Source organism: Amblyraja radiata, chromosome 10, assembly GCF_010909765.2.
Source record: "Amblyraja radiata isolate CabotCenter1 chromosome 10, sAmbRad1.1.pri, whole genome shotgun sequence".
NCBI lineage: Eukaryota > Metazoa > Chordata > Chondrichthyes > Rajiformes > Rajidae > Amblyraja > Amblyraja radiata.
The window spans coordinates 20,575,859-20,598,719 of NC_045965.1; the positions used below are offsets into that span (position 1 = coordinate 20,575,859).

A 22,861-nucleotide genomic window follows, 5' to 3' on the forward strand; every position below is an offset into this window, starting at 1 on the left:
TAAGCTGCCTAAGCGAAACACGAGGTGCTGTTCCTCCAATTTGTGTGTGGCCTCACTCAGACAATGGAGGAGGCCCAGGAAAGGTATTATTGGTGAATACTGCTTGAATGGAGTCTGTCAGTCTAAAATCCCACTGGTGGCAGCCAGTGAAGCAGAACAGCTAGATAGTTGGATTTCAGTTGAACTCTACATATGTGGCTTTATGCTTCCCTCTTAATAAAAGCAAGGTATGCTAGAAATATTCAGCTTGTCAGGCAGAACCTGCAGGAAGAGAAAAAAAATGGTTTGGGTTGATGTCTAACCACCAGAACTAGATTAGTCTATGATTGTTATGTGTACTGACGTACAGCACTGACGTGCAGTGACAAGAATTGGAAATAAATAATGATAATCGGGTTTAAAAATGGAGCAGGGCAGAAGAGATTCAGATTCAGATTGTGTTATTTGCGGCGCCATCATGTGGCCGAGCCACTTTGGTCTCGAACCATCGCTCGTCGAGCTCAAGCTCTCGCGTGGACCTGGCGTGATCTGGGCCAACCAATCAACGCTGATCTGGGTGGACAGCTGGCGGGGTGCAGCGAACGACGGAGCTAGCCTTCACCTCACAGTCAACACGTTAACACACCTTGCCCATTTGTACTAATTGTTGAGCTGTATTGTTTAAATATTAAACTGAGTGTTCATACCACACGTGAACCTCTTCAATAGTCACTCCCGACGATCCAGAATGACCTCTTTTGAATTTCTTCATGCCTGGAGGAGACAACACAGATCAGCAGAACGCAGTTTCACTCAAACTGCCCACCTTCTGGACATCACAGCCCCAAGTGTGGTTTGAACAAGCCAAAGCTCAATTCCACATCCGCCAGATAACTGTCGACATCACCAAGTACTACTACATGGTCAGTGCGCTGGACCAGGAAACCGCCGGGTGCCTCATCGATTACCATCGCCAGCCACCATCCGACACCAAATACGAAGGGATCAAGACGCTGCTCAAGGGCACTTTCGGTCTCAGCCGCCGCGACAGGGCGGCAAAACTCCTGCACATGGGTGGCCTAGGCGACCGCAAACCGTTCGTGCTCATGAAGGAAATGCTCGCCTTGATGGACAGACACAAGACCTGCCTCCTTTTCCAACAGGTCTTCCTTGAGCAGTTGCTTGAGGACATCCCCCTGCTCCTCGTGGATGACGATTTCACCGACCCCCGATGGCTGGCAGCCCATGCGGACGTGCTGTGGCAGGCCAAACAGCAGGATGGAGCCACCATCAATCGGGTGGCGGCTGTGCCTCGGCAGGTCATACGGGCGGTCCCAGCCTCCACGGTAGGAGCGGCAGTGACGTCAGCCATGAATGGCGCCAGCAAGGACAAGTAGGGCTACTACCTCCAAAGGTGGTGCTCCGAGGCCCGCTAACGCCGACCACCCTGCACGCATCTGGGAAACGCCTCGGCTGGCTGTCGGTAATGGCAACTGCGGCCGGTCAAAAACATGGCCTCCTCTACACCTGGGATCGTCATTCGGGGCGGCGTTTTCCCGTTGACACGGGAGTGTAGGTCAGTGTTTTGCCCCCCTCGGGAACCGACACTCGTTCAAGACCGCCGCCAACAGCAGCAACATCAGAACATACAGGGTCCGCACGATCCCGCTCAACTTCAACTCCTATCGCTTCAAGTGAATCTTTACCATCGCTGACGTCTCATAACCACTGCTGGGTGCCGACTTCCTCCAGGCTTTTTCCCTGCTGGTTGACGTGGAAGGACAATGTCTCGTTAATTCTGAGACGTTCAAGTCGATCGCCTTGCGCCATGCCAAAATTGACTGCGCCCCACCTCGGCTCGGTGACCTTCTCTAACTACGAGTACACCAGGATCTTGGCAGAGTTCCCTGACATCATAACTCCCCAGTTACCGCCGTCTGAACGAGGTCACAACAGCCGACCGGTACCCTGTTCCTCACATCCAGGACTTCACGGCAAACCTGGACGGTGCTAAGGTATTTTCCAAGATCGACCTGGTACGCGGCTACCATCAGATTCCGGTCCACCCAGACAACATCCCCAAGTCGGCCCTCATCACCCCGTTCGGGCTCTTGAGTTCATGCGCATGGCTTTTGGCCTCAAGAATGCCACCCAATCTTTCCAATGGTTCATGGACACGATGGGCCGCGGGCTGGACTTTGTGTTCATCTACCTCGACGACATCCTCGTCGCCAGCCGCTCTCACCAGGAACACCACGCACACCTTCGACAGCTCTGCCAGAGTCACAACGAGTATGGCCTAGCCATCAACGTTGCCAGGTGTTAGTTTGGCCTCACTTCCATCAACTTCCTCGGCCGCCACATCAACCAGCACGGAGCGGTTCCGCACCCGACCAAGGTCGAGGCCATTCGCAAGTTTGCCAAACCCTCAACTGTGAAGGGACTCCAAGAGTTTGTTGGCATGGTAAACCTCTATCACCGCTTCGTGCCAGCAGCTGCCAGGATCATACAACTGCTATTCAAGACCCTGGCCAACAAGCCGAAAGAGCTCGTTTGGGCAATGCAGCCACGACTGCATTTGACAACACCAAGGATGCGCAGGCAAAGGCAACGATGCTGGTACATCCACGGGCCAACGCACCAACAGTTCTCACGGTCAACGCATCTAGCACAGCCATGGGTGGAATGCTGGAACAACTGATCAATGGCAGCTGGCAGCCCCTTGCCTTTTAAAGTCGTCACCAGAGACCCCCCCTTCCCCCCCGAGCAGAAATGCAGCGCTTTCGACCGGGAGCTCCTCGCGCTCTACCTGGCCATCCGGCATTTCCGCTACTTCCTCGAGGGCAGGGATTCCACAGCTTTCACCGACCACAAGCCACTCAAGTTTGCCTTTGCCAAAGTGTCTGATCCTTGGTCAACCAGACAGCAGTATCACCTGACCTACATCTCAGAATACACGACTTGTGTTCAGCACATCGCGGGCAAGAGCAACCAGGTCGCAGATGTATTGTCCCGCACCACCATTAATGCCATCCATGTTTGGCACCAGGTGTTGGCCGTGGTGGCCGCACAGCGCGAAGATGAGGAGACGCTCACCTACCGCACCGCCATCTCAGGCCTGCTGTTGGAGGATGTGCTATTCGGGCCCGCTGACACCACGCCCATTTGTGATGTGTCTACGGGACAGCCAAGACCCATCATCCCCGCTGCCTGGCGCCTCCGGATTTTCAACATGGTTCACGGCCTAGCTCACCCTTCCATCCGAACACAAAGGCACTGATGGCAGCCATGTTCATGTGGCACGGGTTGCCCAAACAGGTAGGCAATTGGGCCTGAGCGTGCATCCCCTGTCAAACCTCCAAGATTCAGCGACACATCAAGGCGCTGCTGCAGAACTTCACCCTGACACACCGGCATTTCGACCACATCCACGTCGACATCGTTGGACCGCTGCCCCCGTCCAGAGATGTCACCCACCTCTTTACCATCGTGGACAGGTTCACGAGATGGTCGGAAGCCGTCCCGCTCTCTGATGCCTCCACTGCGACCTGCGCACGTGCCCTCACCGCCCACAGGATCGCCCGCTTTGGACATCTCGTCCAACAGAGGTCCGCAGTTCACCAATGGCCTGGCTGCTTGGCACTAAGCTGCACCTCACAACGGCCTACCCACCGGCACATGAAGGCATCCCTCAATGCACGGCTCACGGGCCCAGACTGGATGGACGAATTGCCGTGAGTCATGCTAGGTTACGCACTGCCCCAAAGGAGGACCTGGCAACTTCCTCAGCCGAGCTGCTGTACGGCGCTCTGGTTACGGTTCCAGGGAACTTCATCACAAATGAAAAGGTGGGCATGCTTTCTCCAGTCCCAACGTCCCGACACGGTCTCACAACCATGTATGCCCCACCCGACCTCCAGAACTGCCAGCACGTCTTCCTTCACCGAGATTCCCACAGTGCACCACTGCAAAAGCCTTACGAGGGACCCTTCAGAGTACTGCAAAGTGATGCCACGGCTTTCATCATCGACATGGGCGGAGGACACGAGACTGTCTCCGTGGTCCGTCTTACGCTGGCACACTTGGACATTGACCAACAAGTGCAGGTGGCAAAACCCCGCCGCAGAGGGCATCCTCTATCACTACCAAACCCGCCCTCAACAGAACCAGCTGCAACCCCGAACACGGGAGACACGTATACAAGACCAGGCCGCTTCACTCGACATCCTAACCGCCTCCAATATTCTGGTTCTGGGGGGGAGGGTCATGTGGCGTCATCATGTGGCCGAGCCACTTTGGTCTCCATCCATCTTTCGTCGAGCTCGAACTCTCGCGTGGACCTGGCGTATTCTGGGCCGACCAATCAACGCCGATCTGGGTGGACAGCTGGTGGGGTGCAGCGGTCGATGGAGTCAGTCTTCACTTCACAGTCAACACGTTAACACACCTTGCCCTTTTGTACTAATTGTGAGCTGTATCCTTTTAATATTAAACTGAGTGTTCATACAACATGAACCTCTTCATATTGTAATGCACACCAGGATGTATTGAAATACCTTGTTCAAATGCTCATAGTATACACAGCATACATGATGATAGATAGAATGATAAATACAGTGCCCTCCATAATGTTTGGGACAAAGACCCATCATTTATTTATTTGCCTCTGTACTCCACAATTTGAGATTTGTAATAGAAAAAAAATCACATGTGGTTAAAGTGCACATTGTCAGATTTTATTAAAGGGTATTTTTATACAGTTTGGTTTCACCATGTAGAAATTACAGCTGTGTTTATACATAGTCCCCCCCCATTTCAGGGCACCATAATGTTTGGGACACATGTCTTCCCAGGAGTTTGTAATTGCTCAGGTGTGTTTAATTGCCTCCTTCATGCAGGTATAAGAGAGTTCTCAGCACCTCGTCTTTTCTCTAGTCTTTCCATCACCTTTGGAAACGTTTATTGCTGTTTATCAACATGAGGACCAAAGATGTGCCAAAGAAAGTCAAAGGGGGTGACAATATTGTCGGTGGGGGCGCTGCAAGTCGGCGCCCTGTCAGCAGCGTGTCCGTTTTTTTCAACTTTTTTTGTTTTTTTAGTATGTTTTAAAGTATGTTTTTAATGTTTCTTTGTGTGTCTTGTGTGGGGGGGGGGGGGGGGGGGGGAGGGGAAAACCGTTTTGGTCGCCTCCTCCATGGAGAGGCGACTTTTTCCATGTCGCCTCCCCCGTGGCCTAACAACGAGGATCGGGCGGCCTTTCCCGGAGACGCGCCCGGGGCTTCAGCGCGGGCGCAGCGTGGACTCTCGGCGTGGAGCGGGTGAGCCCTCGCTGGGGCTCGCCGGAGGGGAGCATTCCGTTTCGCTGGCCCGCGGCAGCCGGCAGCCGGAAGCCGCAGTCTGCAGAGTTCCAGCTGGCGCGGTGTCCGCAGCCCGGGGTCCCTCGTGGGGGACTCGGGAGAAGAAGGAGCTTCCACCGCCGGCCTGCGGCCAACTTCTACCGCGGGGTCCAGCATGGACTTAACATCACCCCTGGAGGGGAGCTTCGACCGCCGGCCCTGCGGTCTGTGGTGCTTCTGGCTGCGGCGGGGACTTTAAATCTTCGACCGCCGGCCTGCGGCCTACACCAACCTAAAGCCGCGGTCTCCGGTGAGGAAGAGCCGATCCTGGACTGACTCTGGACTCTGGTCCCGACCACGGGGGGAAATGGAGGAGGACTGGCCAAATTTTGTGCCTTCCACCACAGTGGTGAATGCTGTGGTGGATGTTTGTGTTAAATTTTTATTGTTTATTTGTGTTCTTTATCATTGTACCGCTGCTGACAAATTCATTTCACTTGCACTTTATGTGCAATGTGACGAATAAAACTGATTGTATTGTATTGTATTGTAGAAGCCATTATGAAACTGAGAAACTTGAATAAAACTGTTAGAGACATCAGCCAAACCAAAGGCTTACCAAAATCAACTATTTGGAACATCATTAAGAAGAAAGAGAACACTGGTGAGCTTAATAATCGCAAAGGGACTGGCAGGCCAAGGAAGACCTCCACAGCTGATGACAGAATAATTCTACAGCAAAGACAATGATCCCAAAGATACTGCTAAAGCAACAAAGGAGTTTTTCAAAGCTAAAAAATGGTAAATTCTTTAGTGGACAAGTCAATCGCCCGATCTGAACCCAATTGAGCATGCCTTTTATATGCTGAAGAGAAAACTGAAGGGGACTAGCCCCCAAAATAAGCATAAGCTAAAGATGGCTGCAATACAAGCCTGGCAGAGCATCACCAGAGAAGACACCCAGCAACTGGTGATGTCCATGAATCGCAGACTTCAAGCAGTCATTTCATGCAAAGGATATGCAACAAAATACTAAATATGACTTTAAAAAAAAAAATTGAGATACAGCGCTGAAACAGGCCCTTTGGCCCACGGAGTCTGCACCGACCAGCAATCCCTGCACATTAACATTATCCTACACACATTAGGGACGAATTTACACTTGCACCCTGCCAATTTACATACATATCTATTCATCTTTGCAGTGTGGGAGGAAATCAAAGATCTCAGAGAAAATCCGCGCGGTCAGGGGGAGAACGCACAAACTCCGTACAGACAGCACCCATAGTCGGGATTGAACCCGGGTCTCCGGCGCTGCAAGCGCTGTAAGGCAGCAACTTGACCGTTGAGCCATCGTGGCCACCCTTTCATTTCTTTCATTTACATGACATTGCTGTGTCCCAAACATTATGGTGCCCCGAAATGGAGGGACTGTATAAACACAGCTGTAATTTCTACATGGTGAAACCAAAATGTATAAAAATGGCCTTTATTAAAATTTAACACTGTTCTTTAACCACATGTGATTTTTTTTTCTATTACAAATCTCAAATTGTGGAGTACAGAGGCAAATAAATAAATGATGGGTCTTTGTCCCAAACATTATGGAGGACACTGTATACCAACAAATGCAACAACTGAATAGCTCATAGATTGTACTGCAATTTGCAGTAACGCTAAACGATACCACAGTGCAATAGGATGGTCTGTCTGTGAATGGGGTAAAAGGCAGGAGAGATGGCATGGCAAGCTGGAAAAGGGTAGTAACGGTAGAGATAAGGGAACAAAAGATCTTCATGGAAGGGGTGGAATTGATGGTATGTGATTTAAAATTACAGAAGTAACGTATTGTGGATGTGGATGTTTGAAATGAAAGCAGATGGATGCTGGAAGTGTGTAGGAAGGAACTGCAGATGCTGGTTTTTCATACCAATGGGTTGTAAGCAGCCCAAGTGAAACATGAGATGCTGTTCCTCCAATTTGCGTGTAGCTTCACTCTGACAATGGAGGAGGCCTAGGACAGAAAGGTTAGTGTGGGAATGGAAAGGAGAATTAAAGTGCTTAGCAACCGGGAGATCAGGTAGGTCCAGGCAGAATGAGAGAAGATGCTGCCTGTCCAGCTGAGTTACTCCAGCTTTTTGTGTCTATCTAAATGCTGGAAGTGAACATTGCCTGAAATTGTTGAAATCAGCATTGAACAGAGTCTGTACTGTGTTTATTTGACAGATGGGTGCTGTTGCTTGAATTTATGTTGTTAGCATTAAAAGCAGCATCTCATTTTCCAGCTAAAGCACATTACTGCCTTAGATTCAATTCTAAGAACAACAATTTCAAAATGCGCATTGTAAGCACAAGAAACAGCAGATGCTGGCATACAATAAAATACACAAAAGTGTTGGAGTAACAGTAGCTCAGGCAGCATTTCTGGAGAACATGGATAGGCTGAAGAAATGTCCTGATTAGGGTTGCCAACTGTCCCTTTTTAGCCGGGACATCCCGTATATTGGGCTAAATTGGTTTGTCCCATAGGGGACCGCCCTTGTCCCGTATTTGACTGCTACTCTCGGGTCGAGGGGACTGTCGGATCGGAGCGCCGCGTCCGGCCCCACCTCACCCGTCCCGACGTAGTGCAGCCCATGGAGTGCAGCAGCAGCACCTCGCCCATGGCCCCGTCAGTCGGCAGCCTGGCCAGCTGTCCGACCTTCACTTACCGCCGACACCACAACCCCTCCTCATGGCCAATCATCGGTTTATGAGTTGCATGGGGTGCCAGACTTTGCGAGCGACGTCGCTTGGGCCAAAACTCCTCAGCTGGCCCGCCGGCTGGGCTTTGTGTGCAGTCCAGCACCCGGGCCAACTCATCATTCACCCAGCCATGGACGAGTCGGTCAACGAATTGCCGTCGGGAATTTATCCCGTATTTTGACCTTTTTTCCCTTATTTGGGAGTGAGAAAGTTGGCAACCCTAGTCCTGATCCAACAATTCACCTATCCATATTCCCCAGAGATGTTGCCTGACTTGCTGAGATGCTCTAGTACTTTCTGTAACAAATAAGCATTTCCTGTTTTCATTTCAGGCTTTCATCATCCACAATAGTTTGCCTTTGTGTTTGTTTCCTCCTTTTAGTTTCTGAAACGTTCCTGCTTTAGAATATTTTTCACACCATTGTAAACTATTCTTTTGAAAGCAGTGATTCCGGGGACACTGAGTAGAGCAAAAACTACCTGAATATGTTGACTGTTTTTTCTATCTGAACCCAGTGAGTAAATTGCAGGCTATTTCACATGGAGAGCTTCACAGATTATTCCAATTCCAATCCCATCTTCCCTCAAAAATCCAAGCCTATCCACTATTTGGTATGGATCACTGATTAATGGTTAAAAACAGAATCTTTGGCTATTTTGAATGGAAGGAACTGAGACCAACTGCAGCATCCTCTGACTCTCACTTTGTTTGAAGTCAAGTGGCTTTTTCACGGGGCGACTTGACGCAAGAGTGAACCAGAGTTTAACATCGTGGGAACCTCGTGCGATAACAGTACGGCATTCGTGGACCACCGTGGACCACCGTGGCGCTAACGGCAGGTAATCGTGTAACTTGGTGACTCGGGAGAAAATTCAAGAAAGTTTGAATTTCTCCAAGAGTGACTTGTACACTTGTGGTTGAGCATTGCAACATTGTATGAACAAGTGGCCAGTGCGATATCCGTGCGATATCCGTAATAACTCTTGCGGGTACCGTGGGAACTCCTGCGAACGGTGAGTAACTGAGCAGTTTGATTGTCAGTGCTTGTTTTACCTCATTGTAAAATAAATATATTTTTTACTATCAGATTGATGTCTGCAATTCTTCATTAACACATCACTACAAGATGAATGTCTCTAATGTTATAATCCCTCACATGTTGAAACACAAAATAGTTGAAGGGAGGTGAAATAATCACATTTTCATTCTTTTTCATTTTTGAGTGTTCAGGTACCTCACTTGCTGAGCTATTTTACTCCAGCAGTTTGTGTCTCTTTTTGTCTAAAGCAGTTTCTAAGACTGTAGGAACTCCGCGGGCCAGGCAGCACCTACGGAGGGAAATGGACAGGCGACCCTTTCTTCAGGCTGCCTTATCTCTCCCCCCCCCCCCTCTCCCCCCCCCCTCCCCCCCCCCCCCCCCCCCCTCCCCCATACTCCCACCCACACACACAAATGCTGGAGAAACTCAGTGGGTGCAGCAGCATCTATGGAACGAAGGAAATAGGCAACGTTTCGGCCCGAAACTTTGCCTACTTCCTTCGCTCCATAGATGCTGCTGCACCCGCTGAGTTTCTCCAGCATTATTGTGTACCTTCGATTTTCCAGCATCTGCAGTTCCTTCTTAAACACAAATGCACCGAGTTCCTCCAGCATTTCGTGTTTTGCTCAGTATTCCAGCATCCGCTGTCTCCCGCGTCTCCAATAAAACAAAACTACTCTCAAAAGGGTGAAGAATAGGGGCAGAGATAGATACATTCCTGATTAGTGCGGCTGTCAGGAGGTTATGGGGAGAAGGCAAGAGAATGTGGTTGAGAGGGAGAGATAGATCAGCCGCGATTGAATGGCGGAGTGGACTTAATGGACCGAATGGCCTAATTTTGCTCCTATAACTAACAAAGATAGTAATTGTTAGGGAAATGTAGTTATTAAAGACGAGGGGGAGCAGAAATGGGCAGTCTGGGATGGCTCGCGAGATACTTGCATAGAGGCACAAACGTTAAAGAAAGGGCAGATAAACAGAGAGGGGGGGGGGGACTTCCCTCAGTGCCCATCTGTTACCATTAATTGGACAGTTCGGTCTGTGAAACGCAACACGCCAGCCCCGACATCCAGCCCGGTGGTCAGTCCTTTGAAGATAGACACCAGTTGCTTGGAGCAACTCAGCCGGACAGGCAGCAAATCTGGAGAGAAGGAACGGGTGGCGTTTCGGGTCGAGAGCCTTCTTCAGACTGAGGTCAATCCCCTGCATGGATAACAGGAGTCCCAGCCAACACGACAATCGCCCGCTGCACAGTCTCGGAGCTTCCACTGCGAAAACGGTGCCTACATTTGAGCACTTATGTAACTGAACCATCCTAACACCAACCACAGAGCATTCCTGAACTACTACCTACCTCATTCGAGACCCTCGGACTATCTTAGATCGTATACTCACTGGCTTTATCGAGTTACAGTGTGGAAACCGGCCCTTCGGCTCAACTTGCCCATACCGGCCAAAATGTCCCATCGAAACTAGTCCCATCTGCCTGCGTCTGGTCCATATCCCTCCCAACCTGTCTCATCCATGTACCTGTCTAAATGTTTCTTAAATGTAGGGATGGACCCAGCCTCAACTACCTCCTCTGGCAGCTTGTTCCATACACCCACCACCCTTTGTGCGAAAATGTTACCCCTCACTCAGATTCCTATTAGATCTTCCCCCCTCACCTTGAACCTATGCCCTCTGGTCCTCGAATCCCCTCTGTGGGCAAAGGACATATATTACCCTGGACTCTGTCTATTTCCCTGCCTGTTCGTCTCATGGTTTTGTACACCTCTCAGCCTCTGTCCCCAGTGTGGAGTTAAGGGCTTGTTTATGGGCGCCCTGGGCTGAGAACTCTGGAGGATGGGTTTTAGACTTTATCGGGAATCGAGATAGACCCCGTAATGCAGGAGCAAAGAATCGCAGACGCTAATCTGCATTGGAAAGACACAATATGCGGGAGTAACTCAGCGCTGAAGAAGAGTCCCGACCCGAAACATCATCTATCCATGTTGTCTAGCGATGCTGCCTGACCCGCTGAGTTGCTCCAGCGCTTTGTGTCTTTCCACTAGACCTGTAATAAGTCTCGGCTGGGTGTTTACTGGGATCTCTGGTGTTTAATAGACGTCCTGATGTTGTTTTTGATCGGGTTTACTACTGACAGTATTTAATCAGATCCATATTAAATCATTTCCCCTTCACCTTAAACCTATGTAATCTGGTCCTCGATTCGCCTACTCTGGGCAAGAGACTGTGCATCTACCCGATCGATTCCTCGCATGATTTTAAACATTATCTTGCACACAGCGTTGTTCCCTTCACCTTGTATACACCATTTATGGCTCGATTGTTATTATTTATTGTCTGTCTACTGACTGGTTAAACGTTTGAAATTTTCACCTCTCAGTAGATAATAAAATAAGACAACCATCACGGTCAATGTGAGACAAAGTCTTTATTCCTATTTGACAAAATAAAAAGACGACTTCTTGCACATATTGAGAGAAGGTGCATCACACCAAACAACATTTGTCTAAAAAAACCCAGATTATTCTTCAGCTCATTAAAGAGCTCGGGTGAAATTCTGACAAAGTTTGTGAATGCACTTTTATCCTCTGCGCACAGCACATTAAGCAGCTGATCATATTGTCCAAATTGAGGTCTCCGTTGAAAGATGGGCTTCACCCAGTGAGACTTCCTCTTAATTCTCTTTTTAATTAATCTCACCCTTCTGCCTTCACGCAAGCGTTCTCGATGCACATAGTTAGTATAGGCATGTCTCCAAATGAGCCAATTCAACCAAGGGAGGAATATAGTGTGTGAAAAAACCCAATATAGTGTGTGAAAACAAAGTAACATCATTTGTGCCACGTGATTAACAACACTACTGTTCACGATGTTCATTCAAGATTAACGGGAAAGCTCGGGAGACGGACAAGTCACTCGCACAAATAACAGAAATGCCGAGTACCGTGGGAACTCTTTATCTACCCCCCGTTATATCGTGCGAAACTCGTGCTGGACCACGACCACTTCACTCTGGTGACATCTTGCGTCAACTCGCCCCGTGAAAAAGCCCCATTAGTCAATTTAAATCGCATCGATTTAAATATGGGATTGTATCTGAAGTGCTCAGAACTGTACCACGTATCATTTTAACTAGTTCAACCATTGGCAGGCCCTGGAGTCCAAACAAAGAACAGTTTATTGAAATTCCCAGTAGGGAGAAGGAGACTGCAACTTGCAAACAAATCACATCTCGATATTAACTTTCATTGCAGAAAAAAGGACCAGTTTTCTGTCAGTATTAATGCACAGTCATTTGTAAATGTTTTGCATCACTGAGCTAAGGTTACAAAAAGTTTCTTAAGTACTCACTAAGATGGAAACATAGAAAATAGGTGCAGGAGTAGGCCATTCGGCCCTTCGAGCCAGCACCGTCATTCAATATGATCACGGCTGATCAGTTCCCCGCTCCTGCTTTCTCCCCATGTCCCTTGATTCTGTTAGCCCTAAGAGCTGTATCTAACTCTCTCTTGAATACATTCAGTGAATTAGCCTTCACTGCCTTCTGTGGCAGAGAATTCCACAGATTCATAACTCTCTGGGAGAAAAAGTTTGTCCTCATCTCAGTCCTAAATGATAATGAAATAAAATGTAATGAATAAAAGATAATGGTACTTTAAGAAAGAAGTAAGAATCTCTTGGAAAAATAAATTGTCATCAGTAATATTATTTTAAAAGATGCAAATTGGACTGGCCACAACCACGAAAGGAAACTGTGGTGTCTTTGTTGTTTTCTGTAACAGCCTGGTGTTGGCACCACTTTATTGGTTTTCGTAATGGTGACTCAACAGAGATAGAGAAAATGTGTCCACCGACCGAGTGTAAACACATGGAATGTAATTGACTGCAGCTGCAAGGAAATTCTTCTAGAGCATCGGCTGTGTTAGGATTAATGGTCAAACAGCATCTTAGCTCATATTAAATTAAAGGATGTTTCCACTAGTGGGAGAGTCTAGGACTTCTTTTAGGAAGGAGATTAGAAGACATTTATTTAGTTAAAGGGTGATGAATCTGTGGAATTCTTTGCCACAGAAGGCTGTAGAGGCCAAGTCAGAGATAGATAGATTTTTGATTAGTACAGGTGTCAGAGGTTATGGAGAGAAGGCAGGAGAATGGGGTTAGGAGGGAGAGATAGATCAGCCATGATTGAATGGTGGAGTAGACTTGATGTGCCGAATGGCCGAATTCTACTCCTATCATTTACGACTTAAATTGCAAGTTCACAAGCATGTAATGTGAATCAAGCATTGGTCCCTATTGCAGTCTTCCAGGTGAAAATGTAAGAAAAGATACTGGGCTATTTCTTGTGCCTTATCTGGATTTGACCGGTGTTGTGTTGCGGCTGTAGTAATAACTGAAGCCTTACACCAAGATAAAGGTCCAAAGACTTTATTAACGACATAGCTTAGATAACTTCATGCTAGCATGTCTCTCTAATTCTAAGTGAAACAGGCAGGGAGGATTACTGTAAAAGCAAGTGGGCGTAACTACAAAAGCATGATTCATAACATGAGAGACACTGATCTACAACCGGGCAAATGACTGTCACCAGAAAACTGCCCTTTTTTAGACACAAAATGCTGGAGTAACTCAGCGGGACAGGCAGCATCTCTGGAGAGAAGAAATTGGTCACCCATAGTAGAATGGGTCACCCATTCCTTCTTGCTAGAGATGCTGCCTGTCCCGCTGAGTTACTCCAGCATTTTGTGTCTATCTGCTTTTTAAACCAGCATCTGCAGTTCCTTCCTACGCACTTCAACTGCCCTTTTTTGTTTGTTGTGGTCGATTTCTTGTGGAGATGTATAAATAAGAAAAAAGAAACATTTGCTACATGGTTTGGAGACATGGAATCTAGGGTTCAGAAATGAAAGAGGGGTGTTGGAACAAGTCCATCACTCATCAGCCAGTCTCTCTCGAATGTTTATTTTACTTTCCACTAAACTTTGAAAAGTTGATTGGAATAATAAGTTGAGAATAATAACAAAAGGAGTTGAAGAGAGGATTATGATTAGATCAAGATGGAGGATGTAGAAATCAATTGGTGTATGTGACATAGGAGAAAACTGGGAGAGGATTAGGTAACTCATGAAACCAAATGAAATAAGAGCAAATGAGCCACAAAAATTTCTACATATTAAAAAATGGATGTAGTAACTTTCATAGAATGCATTTTTAAAAATCCCGTCAGATTTAAGAGCCCATTTTAACAATTACGCATTTTCTGTGTCTGTAATAGCTACACTAGATGTAGGTAATATAACGAGAGACCATGTAATTAAAAGAACAAAGAAGAAAATGTTAGTTGTAATTAACCACAGTACTCTGGTACTGGAGAAAATAAGCACTCTGAAGTAACTTTATGAGTTCACCTATTTTAGGCTGTGGGCCGAGAATCAAAAAGGTGTCTAGAAATCAGTTTTCGTGACCCTAGTCACAGAACTACATGAAATTTTCCACAGATTTAGATGAAAAATAATTGAGAAGGAAGTCATAATTCGTCATTGCCGAAAGTTGCACATTAATTAATTAAACTAATTAGAAAATGAGATCGGGAAAGTAAGCGCCATCTAGTGGCCAACGCCCATATTACACGATGGGCAGCCTATTTCCTTGTTGCAGTCCATTTAAACTATATATTATTATACCTATATATATATATATATATATATATATATATATATATATATATATATTAATGGCAGGGGAGACCTTCCCCTGTGGAGGGTCAGGCAGAGGCTACAAAAAAACCCCATCTCATAGTCATTAAGTCTGCATGGACTTCAATCCATAACATTTCAACCTCTTCTTAATGTTAATGAGAATAACACTGTTACTACCATAGATAAATTAGTTCAAGTTTAAGTTCACATACACCAATTGATTTCTACATAAACATCAGCCATTTCTTACCATTTCTTACCATTTCTCACTCCAATGGCAGCCTATAAAGTGCAATGAATATTCCCCCGTGGTCGGGGCCTGGAAACGGCTACTACAGACGGCACTATGTACAACCTATGTACACTATGTACATGTACAGACCTGTGGAGGTCTTCCTTGGCCTGCCAGTCCCTTTGCAATTAGTAAGCTCACTAGTGCTCTCTTTCTTCTTAATGATGTTGTTTTTGGTAAGCCTAAGGTTTGGCTGATGTCTCTAACAGTTTTATTCTTGTTTCTCAGTCTCATGATGGCTTCTTTGACTTTCATTGGCACAACTTTGGTCCTCATGTTGATAAACAGCAATAAAAGTTTCCAAATGTGATGGAAAGACTGGAAGAAAGACTAGGTGCTGAGAGCTCTCTTATACCTGCATTAGGGAGGCATTTAAATACACCTGAGCAATTATAAACACCTGTGAAGCCATGTGTCCCAAACATTATGGTGCCCTGAAATGTGGGGGACTATGTATAAACACAGCTGTAATTTCTACATGGTGAAACTAAAATGTATAAAAATACCCTTTAATAAAATCTGACAGTGTACACTTTAAGCACATGTGATTTTTTTCTATAACTAATCTCAAAGTACAGAGGCAAATAAATAAATGATGGATCTTTGTCCTAAACATTATGGAGGGCACTGTACTTTGCCATAGGACGATGACTAGCTACAGCTACATCTGGAAAAGGGTGATCCATGCCTTAATGTTTTTTTCCATGTTGGAATTTGTCACATTTAAAGCTTTTTTTTAAATACCTTGCTGATTGATCCTTGGCACAAGGCATGCTTAGGATGAGCTAATTTAGACTACAATTAGCAATAACATTAAGGAATTGTTCATCAAATCAATCTTTGTTACATTGGCAATAATTGGGGTGATACATTTCTCACTATTTATAAAGTTGCGATGATGTAATAATACATATTCAAAATTCTGTTTATATGCTGATTCCTTTGTACATATTTTCAAAGGTGCACAATGACCAAAGCTCCTGTTTTAAGCCAAATTATGTGGCGAAGGTTCAGATGTTTGATTTTACGCCAGACTTTATGTTCATACGCCAGATTCTATGCTCTGTTGCCTTCCATGAAACCCAGTGGTTGGATTCATATGGGGCTAATTAGCATTGTTTTTGTTATGGGGAATGTTTCTTTTGCTAGTGTTTATTTTGCACCCAAGCAGTAGCTTTGCTTGGGAACATTTGGATTGGGCATTTTGAAGATAATTCGAGCAGATGGTCTTTAATACACCAGCATTTCTAATCTATCTTTGGTCTTTAATACTTTTTGTTGCCTGTCTCTTGTTAACTGGCTGTTTCTTGTCCCATCTCTCATGTATTTGTAGAGGAAACTTATGATATGAATCTTTAGGAATGCTCAATACTTTTCAAGCAGGTTGTGGACTTGATCCACAAAATGTGATTTAAGACCATTCTCCAGTTACCTGATTCAATGCTCTATTATGCAGATTGGGCTGCAGGGAGCCCATTAGTTTACGATGATCATTGCTTTTTGAAGCTTGTTTTGTTTTCTCTACAGAACCAAGGGAATTTTGCACACATTTTCTGGGACAGAAACAGACAAGATTTGGCCGTACATTCATTCACTACTAAGTGCCAGGATTCCAACACTTAACATCGAGGCACCAATCGGACAAAGCTGAGCCAATTTATGTGGACGATATCCGGGCTCAAAGAAATTCTAGTGTTTTTTTTCCTTGAACCTAAAGCGTTTTATTTAATTTGATTCAAGATAACATTTTTTTTCCTTCTAAATGTAAGCATGTGCCATTATTGTTAAGGGTTTCTAATCTCTAGAAACCTCTAAATACCATTCTGCCCCAATGTTATTGAAACAAAATGGAGACAGTGAGATGTTTTCAAATGTCATTCCAGGTAGCCTTTGAACTGGTTAGCATATCAGGAGTCATTTATTTTATATAGCTGTGTTCCAGACAATTTCACAATATAAAATATCTGGGTTAGCGCAGAATAACTTCATTTTGTATTATTTAATTGGGATTTCTACAAATACTTTTTTGGGTATTGCATATGCTTGTCTTTTTGTATTGCAGTGTTCTAAGCATAGCAGACCATCAAGGCTAAAGCATAATTGTATATCTTTTTCTATCTAGAAACGTATGCAAGATACATTTAAAATGAAACTAATGCTGTGCTTCATCAAGGCGATGGCTATGAAAGTAGGGGAGTTTCCCATTTCTGTACTCCAAGGTCAGTTAGATATAGAATAAAACTCACTGTGACCCAAACAGTGTGAGTTAATCGCAAGAATATTCTGTTCTTCCTTTTAAATTTTCACTTTTTCCATTTGACCATTCTACACACTCTCTGAATTTACATACAAGATGGAACTATATCTCTTTCATTGCTCATATTAAAATTAATCGGCCCCCAACCCACCCTCTTAGTATTTGCATTTATTGTTTTAGTGGAGCCGATTGTTGGGAGAGAAGCACAGCAGTGACTGATATTCCGTCACCTATTTACCACCAAGAACAAAGACAGACCATGCTGATATTGTGGCAGATTCACGATGAACGGAAACTAAGTAAGAGAAATTGTATCCTATTTAATTTTAATACCTACAATTTGTGGGGAAAAGAGATCATAAGGTCATAAGTGATAGGAGTAGAATTAGGCCATTCGGCCCATCAAGTCAACTCCGTCATTCAATCATGGCTGATCTATCTGTCCTAACCCCATTCTCCTGCCTTCCCATAGCCTCTGACACCCGTACTAATCATGAATCTATCTATTCACTGCCGTAAAAATATCCGTTGATGGCCTCCACAGCTTTCTGTGGCAAAGAATTACACAAATTCACCACCCTCTGATGAAAGATATCTATCTGACCAATGCTTGGAGCTTTGGTATGCAGGCATTTTAACACAGAAATGATTATTCTTTTGTAGTCAGTCTGCATCATATTTCATCTGAATGGTGCCTTTGCTGAATAGATGGATGTGATATACGGTAAATATTTGTCAACCTGAGAACAAATGTCCCATTTCCTAAATGTTTCTTCAGTTAAAAAAAAAAATGTCTCAAAGGTGTTAACTCATGTTGTACAGATTCACAGACTACTTCTTCAATCCTGGGTAAATTATCAAGTGAACAGCATTCATTACAATGATATTACAATCATTACGACGGCTTAATTACAAGGCTCGGATAATGGATATAGGCAGGTTATTCACACAGGCAAGGTGGCTCTGCTAGATTAACTTCCATCCCCACCTAATCACTGCCAATAACCCTTTGCTATCAGAGCTCATTGAATAGGGATTAAGATTACAAACATCAGGGGAGGTTGTTATTTTTTGCACTCCTTTTTTTGCTGCCTTGACCCTGGATGGACTAGGCACCAAAAGCAGTCACATCTCACGTGGATTAATGAGCGTAGAGAAAATAAGCAGGTCACAACTGGTCGCTAAGCGGCAAGGGAGGCTGCCTGGAAGATGACCCTGAGGTGTGCCTACTCTCTGCTGTATCGATGAACACAGAGATGTCGCTATTCTCTCAACATTTCCCTTCCATTCCGTTATGAAAGCATTGGTACCTGGTTAACATATTGTTTTACTGGCACCAAAGACATCTGGCACTTTGCCCAAGTAAAGGTTTTTCATGACTGTGAACAGCATTGAAGTTTGACAAGCTATTCAGTTATAAATGAGCTCCACAATCAATTTTAACCTTCTGCACATCCACGTCACCAGGCAAGGACGATTTGGAAGTACAGAAACAAAGATTTTCAATAGTTTGATTTCTTCTGTGGTGGTGTCCCTATAACTTATGGATACACTAGAACCTGCACTGATTAGTGATTGACATTGGGATCTTATTGGATAAATTGGAAATAAATTGCTTTTCTACTGTTCCACATTCAGGTGGTTACAAATCAATAACCTACCACACCGTTTGTAGCCAGCCTGCAGTGGATTTGGAAACCTCTGGTAAGGCAATGTGAAAGATACATCTTCTAGATGCACTGGGATGCATCCTCAATGATTCGGGTCTCACAACATTGGACACCCTCTCCCAGGCGACCCAGTCGGGGTTGATCAGGCCCCGACTTGCGTCCCAGCAGCAACCGCCCACGGATCAGCCCTCTTAACCCAAATCCACCTAGTGGCTTTCTTTGCAGCTTCGCTTGCGGATTGACTGGCCCTCTTCTTTGCCAGCCCCGTACTGCCCAACTGGTTGAGGACTTTGCAGAGTGAGCGTCCTGCAAAGCCTCTACAGCCCACCTCTATGGGCTCATAGTATGTCTTCCAGCTGCTGTCCTGGCACATCTCCACCAGTTCCTGGTACTTTGCGCATTTCCTCTTGTTAGCCTCTTCAATACGCTTTTCCCAGGACAATGTCAGCTCCAGAATGATCAGCTGCTTTGTCACTTCGGAGGTGATGATCATGTCTGGCCGGAGTGATGTTGCTGTGGAAATTTCAGCTGTTTGCCCAGATCGACGTGCAGCTGCCAGTCAGTGGCTGTGTGGAGGAGGCCCGTCCTTGTTTTTGGTTGTGGTCGAGGCTTCTCTCCAGCTTTGATAAAAGTGATTGATTTCTTTGGGGCGTGGTGGTGTTTGCTGTTACCGATGGCAGTGGCTATGCTCTCAGCAACCACCTTGTGCACCTGGTCATGGCGCCACCGATAGCGACCTTCCCCAAGAGACTTTGGGCAGCTGCTGAGGAGATGTTCTAATGATCCTCTTCCAGAGCAAAGTGCCAGGGCAGGAAGGTGTCTCGCTCTTGCCCCAGACCTGGAGGTTTACTGGGCTTGGTAGGGCATCGTAGACAGCTTGGACAAGGAACCGGACGCGCTGGAGGTCTGCCTGCATGATGTTTGACCAGGTAATCCTGCCCTGCGGGATGCTCTCCCACCTTGTCCACGCTCCCTACTGCCTGAGCCCCACTGTCCTGCTCACACGCTCTTCCTCCACACCTGCTCGGACCTCTTCCTGGATTAGATGGTGTCTCTCCTTGCCCTGGGCCTTGCCAACCGGTGTCTTAGCGAAGTATCCCAAACCCACTCTGCCAGTTGCCTTGACTCCCACCAATGCCTTTTGCCTTAGGCGTGACTCTGCCACCTCTACTGCTTTCTCTGCCCTCCATTTCCTCCCTGTTCTCACCTCGATGCCAGTCGATGACACCTTCTGGTCACTGGACTCCCTGTACTGCAGAGCTTCTCTTGTTCGCTCCACCATAAACATTTCCGTGAGGCCACTGAATGGGAGCTGCAAGATGTTACTGGTCCCACACAGTGCAGCACTGTTGAGGCTGCGGGAAAGGCCAAGCCACCTGCGGAGAAAGCTGCTGATCTTCCTTTCGAGGGACTCAACTGTGGTCAATGGAACAGCGTAAACCAGCAGAGGCCACAGGACTCGGGGCAGGATGGAATGCTGATAGTTACGGCTTTATCAATAGATCCAGGCCTTGAATCTGCCAGGCAAACCTGACTTGTCGACTTTGGTGAGCCAGGCTTCAAGGTCTTCGATGGACTTTTGAATGGCGGCAGAGTCTTTCAGAGTTGCGTCAAAAACCTTCCCCAAACTCTTGACAGGTTGCTCAGTGATGGAGGGAATGGCAGTTCCGAATAGTAAGAAGTGGAATCTGTCAGTCACCTTCCCCTTCTTCAGCACCATGGACCTTGACTTTGTTGGCTTGAAACTCATCCTTGTCCAGATGATAAGTTTCTCAAGACATTGTAGGATCCACCTACTTCCTGGGACCGATGTTGTGGTGATGGTAAGCCGTCCATAAAAGCTCTTATTGGGGGCTGTCGTACACCAGACTTGGTTAGGGGGCCTCTGCTTTCCACCTCGGCTGACTTGGCCACCATGTTCATGGCAAGAGCAAAAAGAATAACAGAAATGGTGCAGCCCATTATTATTCCTTTTCCAAGCCGATGCCAGTCTGATGTTTCTGACCCAGAAGTCACCCTCAGCCTGAAATTATGGTAATAATCCAGGATCAGGACCTTGATCTTGCTGGGAACATGGTGTTGGTGTAGTGCAAGCTCAACCAGTTTGTGCGGTATGGACCCATAGGCATTGGCCAGGTCCAACCACAGAACAACTAGGTGGCCTCTGTTTTCATGGGCTTCTCTGATGAGCTGCGTGACTACTCCAGTGTGCTCCAAGCAGCCGGGTACTCCCGGAATCCCACCCTTCTGCACTGAGGGGTCGATGTAGCTGTTTTTGAGGAGAAACTCTGTTAAGCTTCGGGAGACAATACTGAAAAACACCTTCCATTCGACGCTCAGCAGCGAGATTGACCAAAACTGATTGATGTTCTTAGAGTTTTCCTCTTTCGGGATCCAAACTCCCTCGGCGACCTCCGCTGGTCAGCAACTCTCCCCCTTCGCCATACCTCCTTCAAGATCTTCCCTAGATGTCGAAGGAGCTCTGGGCAGCGCTTATACACTATGTATGGTACTCTACTAGGGCCTGGAGCAGAGGCTGAGTGAGCCGCCTTGATGACCTCCTCAACCTTCTTCAGACTCGGCTCCCTCAGATTGAACTCTGTAGTTGGGGGGGCTGGGCTGATGAGAGCGTTGTGCAGTTCGAGCTCCTGTTCCCTCATTGGATCGCTCAGGGTGTCATGGAGGAAGCGATTTACTTCATCTGTTGAGCACATGAGGCGGCCACAGTTCTTGTCCCCAAGTAATCGCCTGGTAAAGCCAAAGAGATTGGAAATGAACGCAGCTCACTTCCTAGCTCTCTCTCTTCCTCTTCTCCTGTGCCACTCTGCTCTGCGGAGGGTCATAAGCCTTTTCCTTAGGATGTTTCGTAGGTAGGCCAAGGCTTGCTTCTCCTCTTCGGTAGATGTCTTGTACGGGAGCTCCAGCCACAGTTGATGTATTTTGGTGGCCCTGTGGTCCATGGTGTAGGTGGTGGGCTTGGTGTTACCTTTCTCGCGATGGCCAAATCTTTCAGAGGCATAACTGACTATGATGGCAGACATTGTTTGGAGTCGGCGATCTACATCTCCTTTGGCTGTGGCTTGAATGAGCCATTAGACTGAGAAAAATAAAGTGTTGAATGCATTGTACAGGCCCTAGTTTGAGCTGCGAGACCTTAAAATCAACATTCGGCTCCTGATCTGCATGAGCTCCAACACTTATACCAAAATTGTGGCCTAGGCATGAGGAGGTTATCAAATCTTGGCAGTTTGTAGTCAGGGTGGGACAGAGCACCCAGAAAATGGTATTCATGGTGTGTATTTTGCAATGGGAAGGAATTCCCTCTGTGCCATCATGGCCAAGGCTCTTGCTAATATGGAAGCAAATGAATACTTACCTGTGTAAAGTTCCTGCAGGTTATTATTAATTTTACTTCTTGACAAACTAAACTTGACAAAAGTTTGCAATTGATGTTTAATTAAATGGGGGCAACTTTAGATTTGCAATGTATGTAGCGATATCATTGATTTATAATTAATATCTAATTGTATTACTTTAAAAATATATCATCTATCTGATTCAACGCAGAAATTATCTCCTACTCTCCACATCCACTCAGGTGACATTGCGTAGAAAGCTACTGCTGTTTTTACATGCGCTTATGTTCTTTACAATGATCGAGGCAAATTTGCATCGATTTTTAATATGTGCCCACGTATGACTCACAGGACATAGCATTTTTCAATCTAGCAGATCCACCTGGTCTGAATCCGGCACCATTATTACATTGAATAGGACCATTCCCATAAGCAGGCTGTTTTTTCCTAATTAGGATGCCATTGGACAGGCTCTGGA

The 22,861-nt window shown here is 46.2% G+C and overlaps 1 protein-coding gene and 1 pseudogene across 1 annotated transcript in view; one reads left to right on the plus strand and one right to left on the minus strand.

Moving 5' to 3' along the window:
* Window positions 1-17,503, plus strand: part of ak4 (adenylate kinase 4) — a 46,783-nt gene extending 29,280 nt beyond the window's left edge. The window contains exon 6 of the mRNA XM_033028298.1: window positions 16,628-17,503. Within this exon, the coding sequence (XP_032884189.1) occupies window positions 16,628-16,751 (124 nt within the window). The 3' untranslated portion in view covers window positions 16,752-17,503. The remainder of the gene's footprint in view (window positions 1-16,627) is intronic.
* Window positions 17,504-19,151: 1,648 nt separating this feature from the next.
* LOC116977654 lies at window positions 19,152-22,527 on the minus strand (annotated as a pseudogene).
* Between the last annotated feature and the right edge of the window lie 334 nt (window positions 22,528-22,861).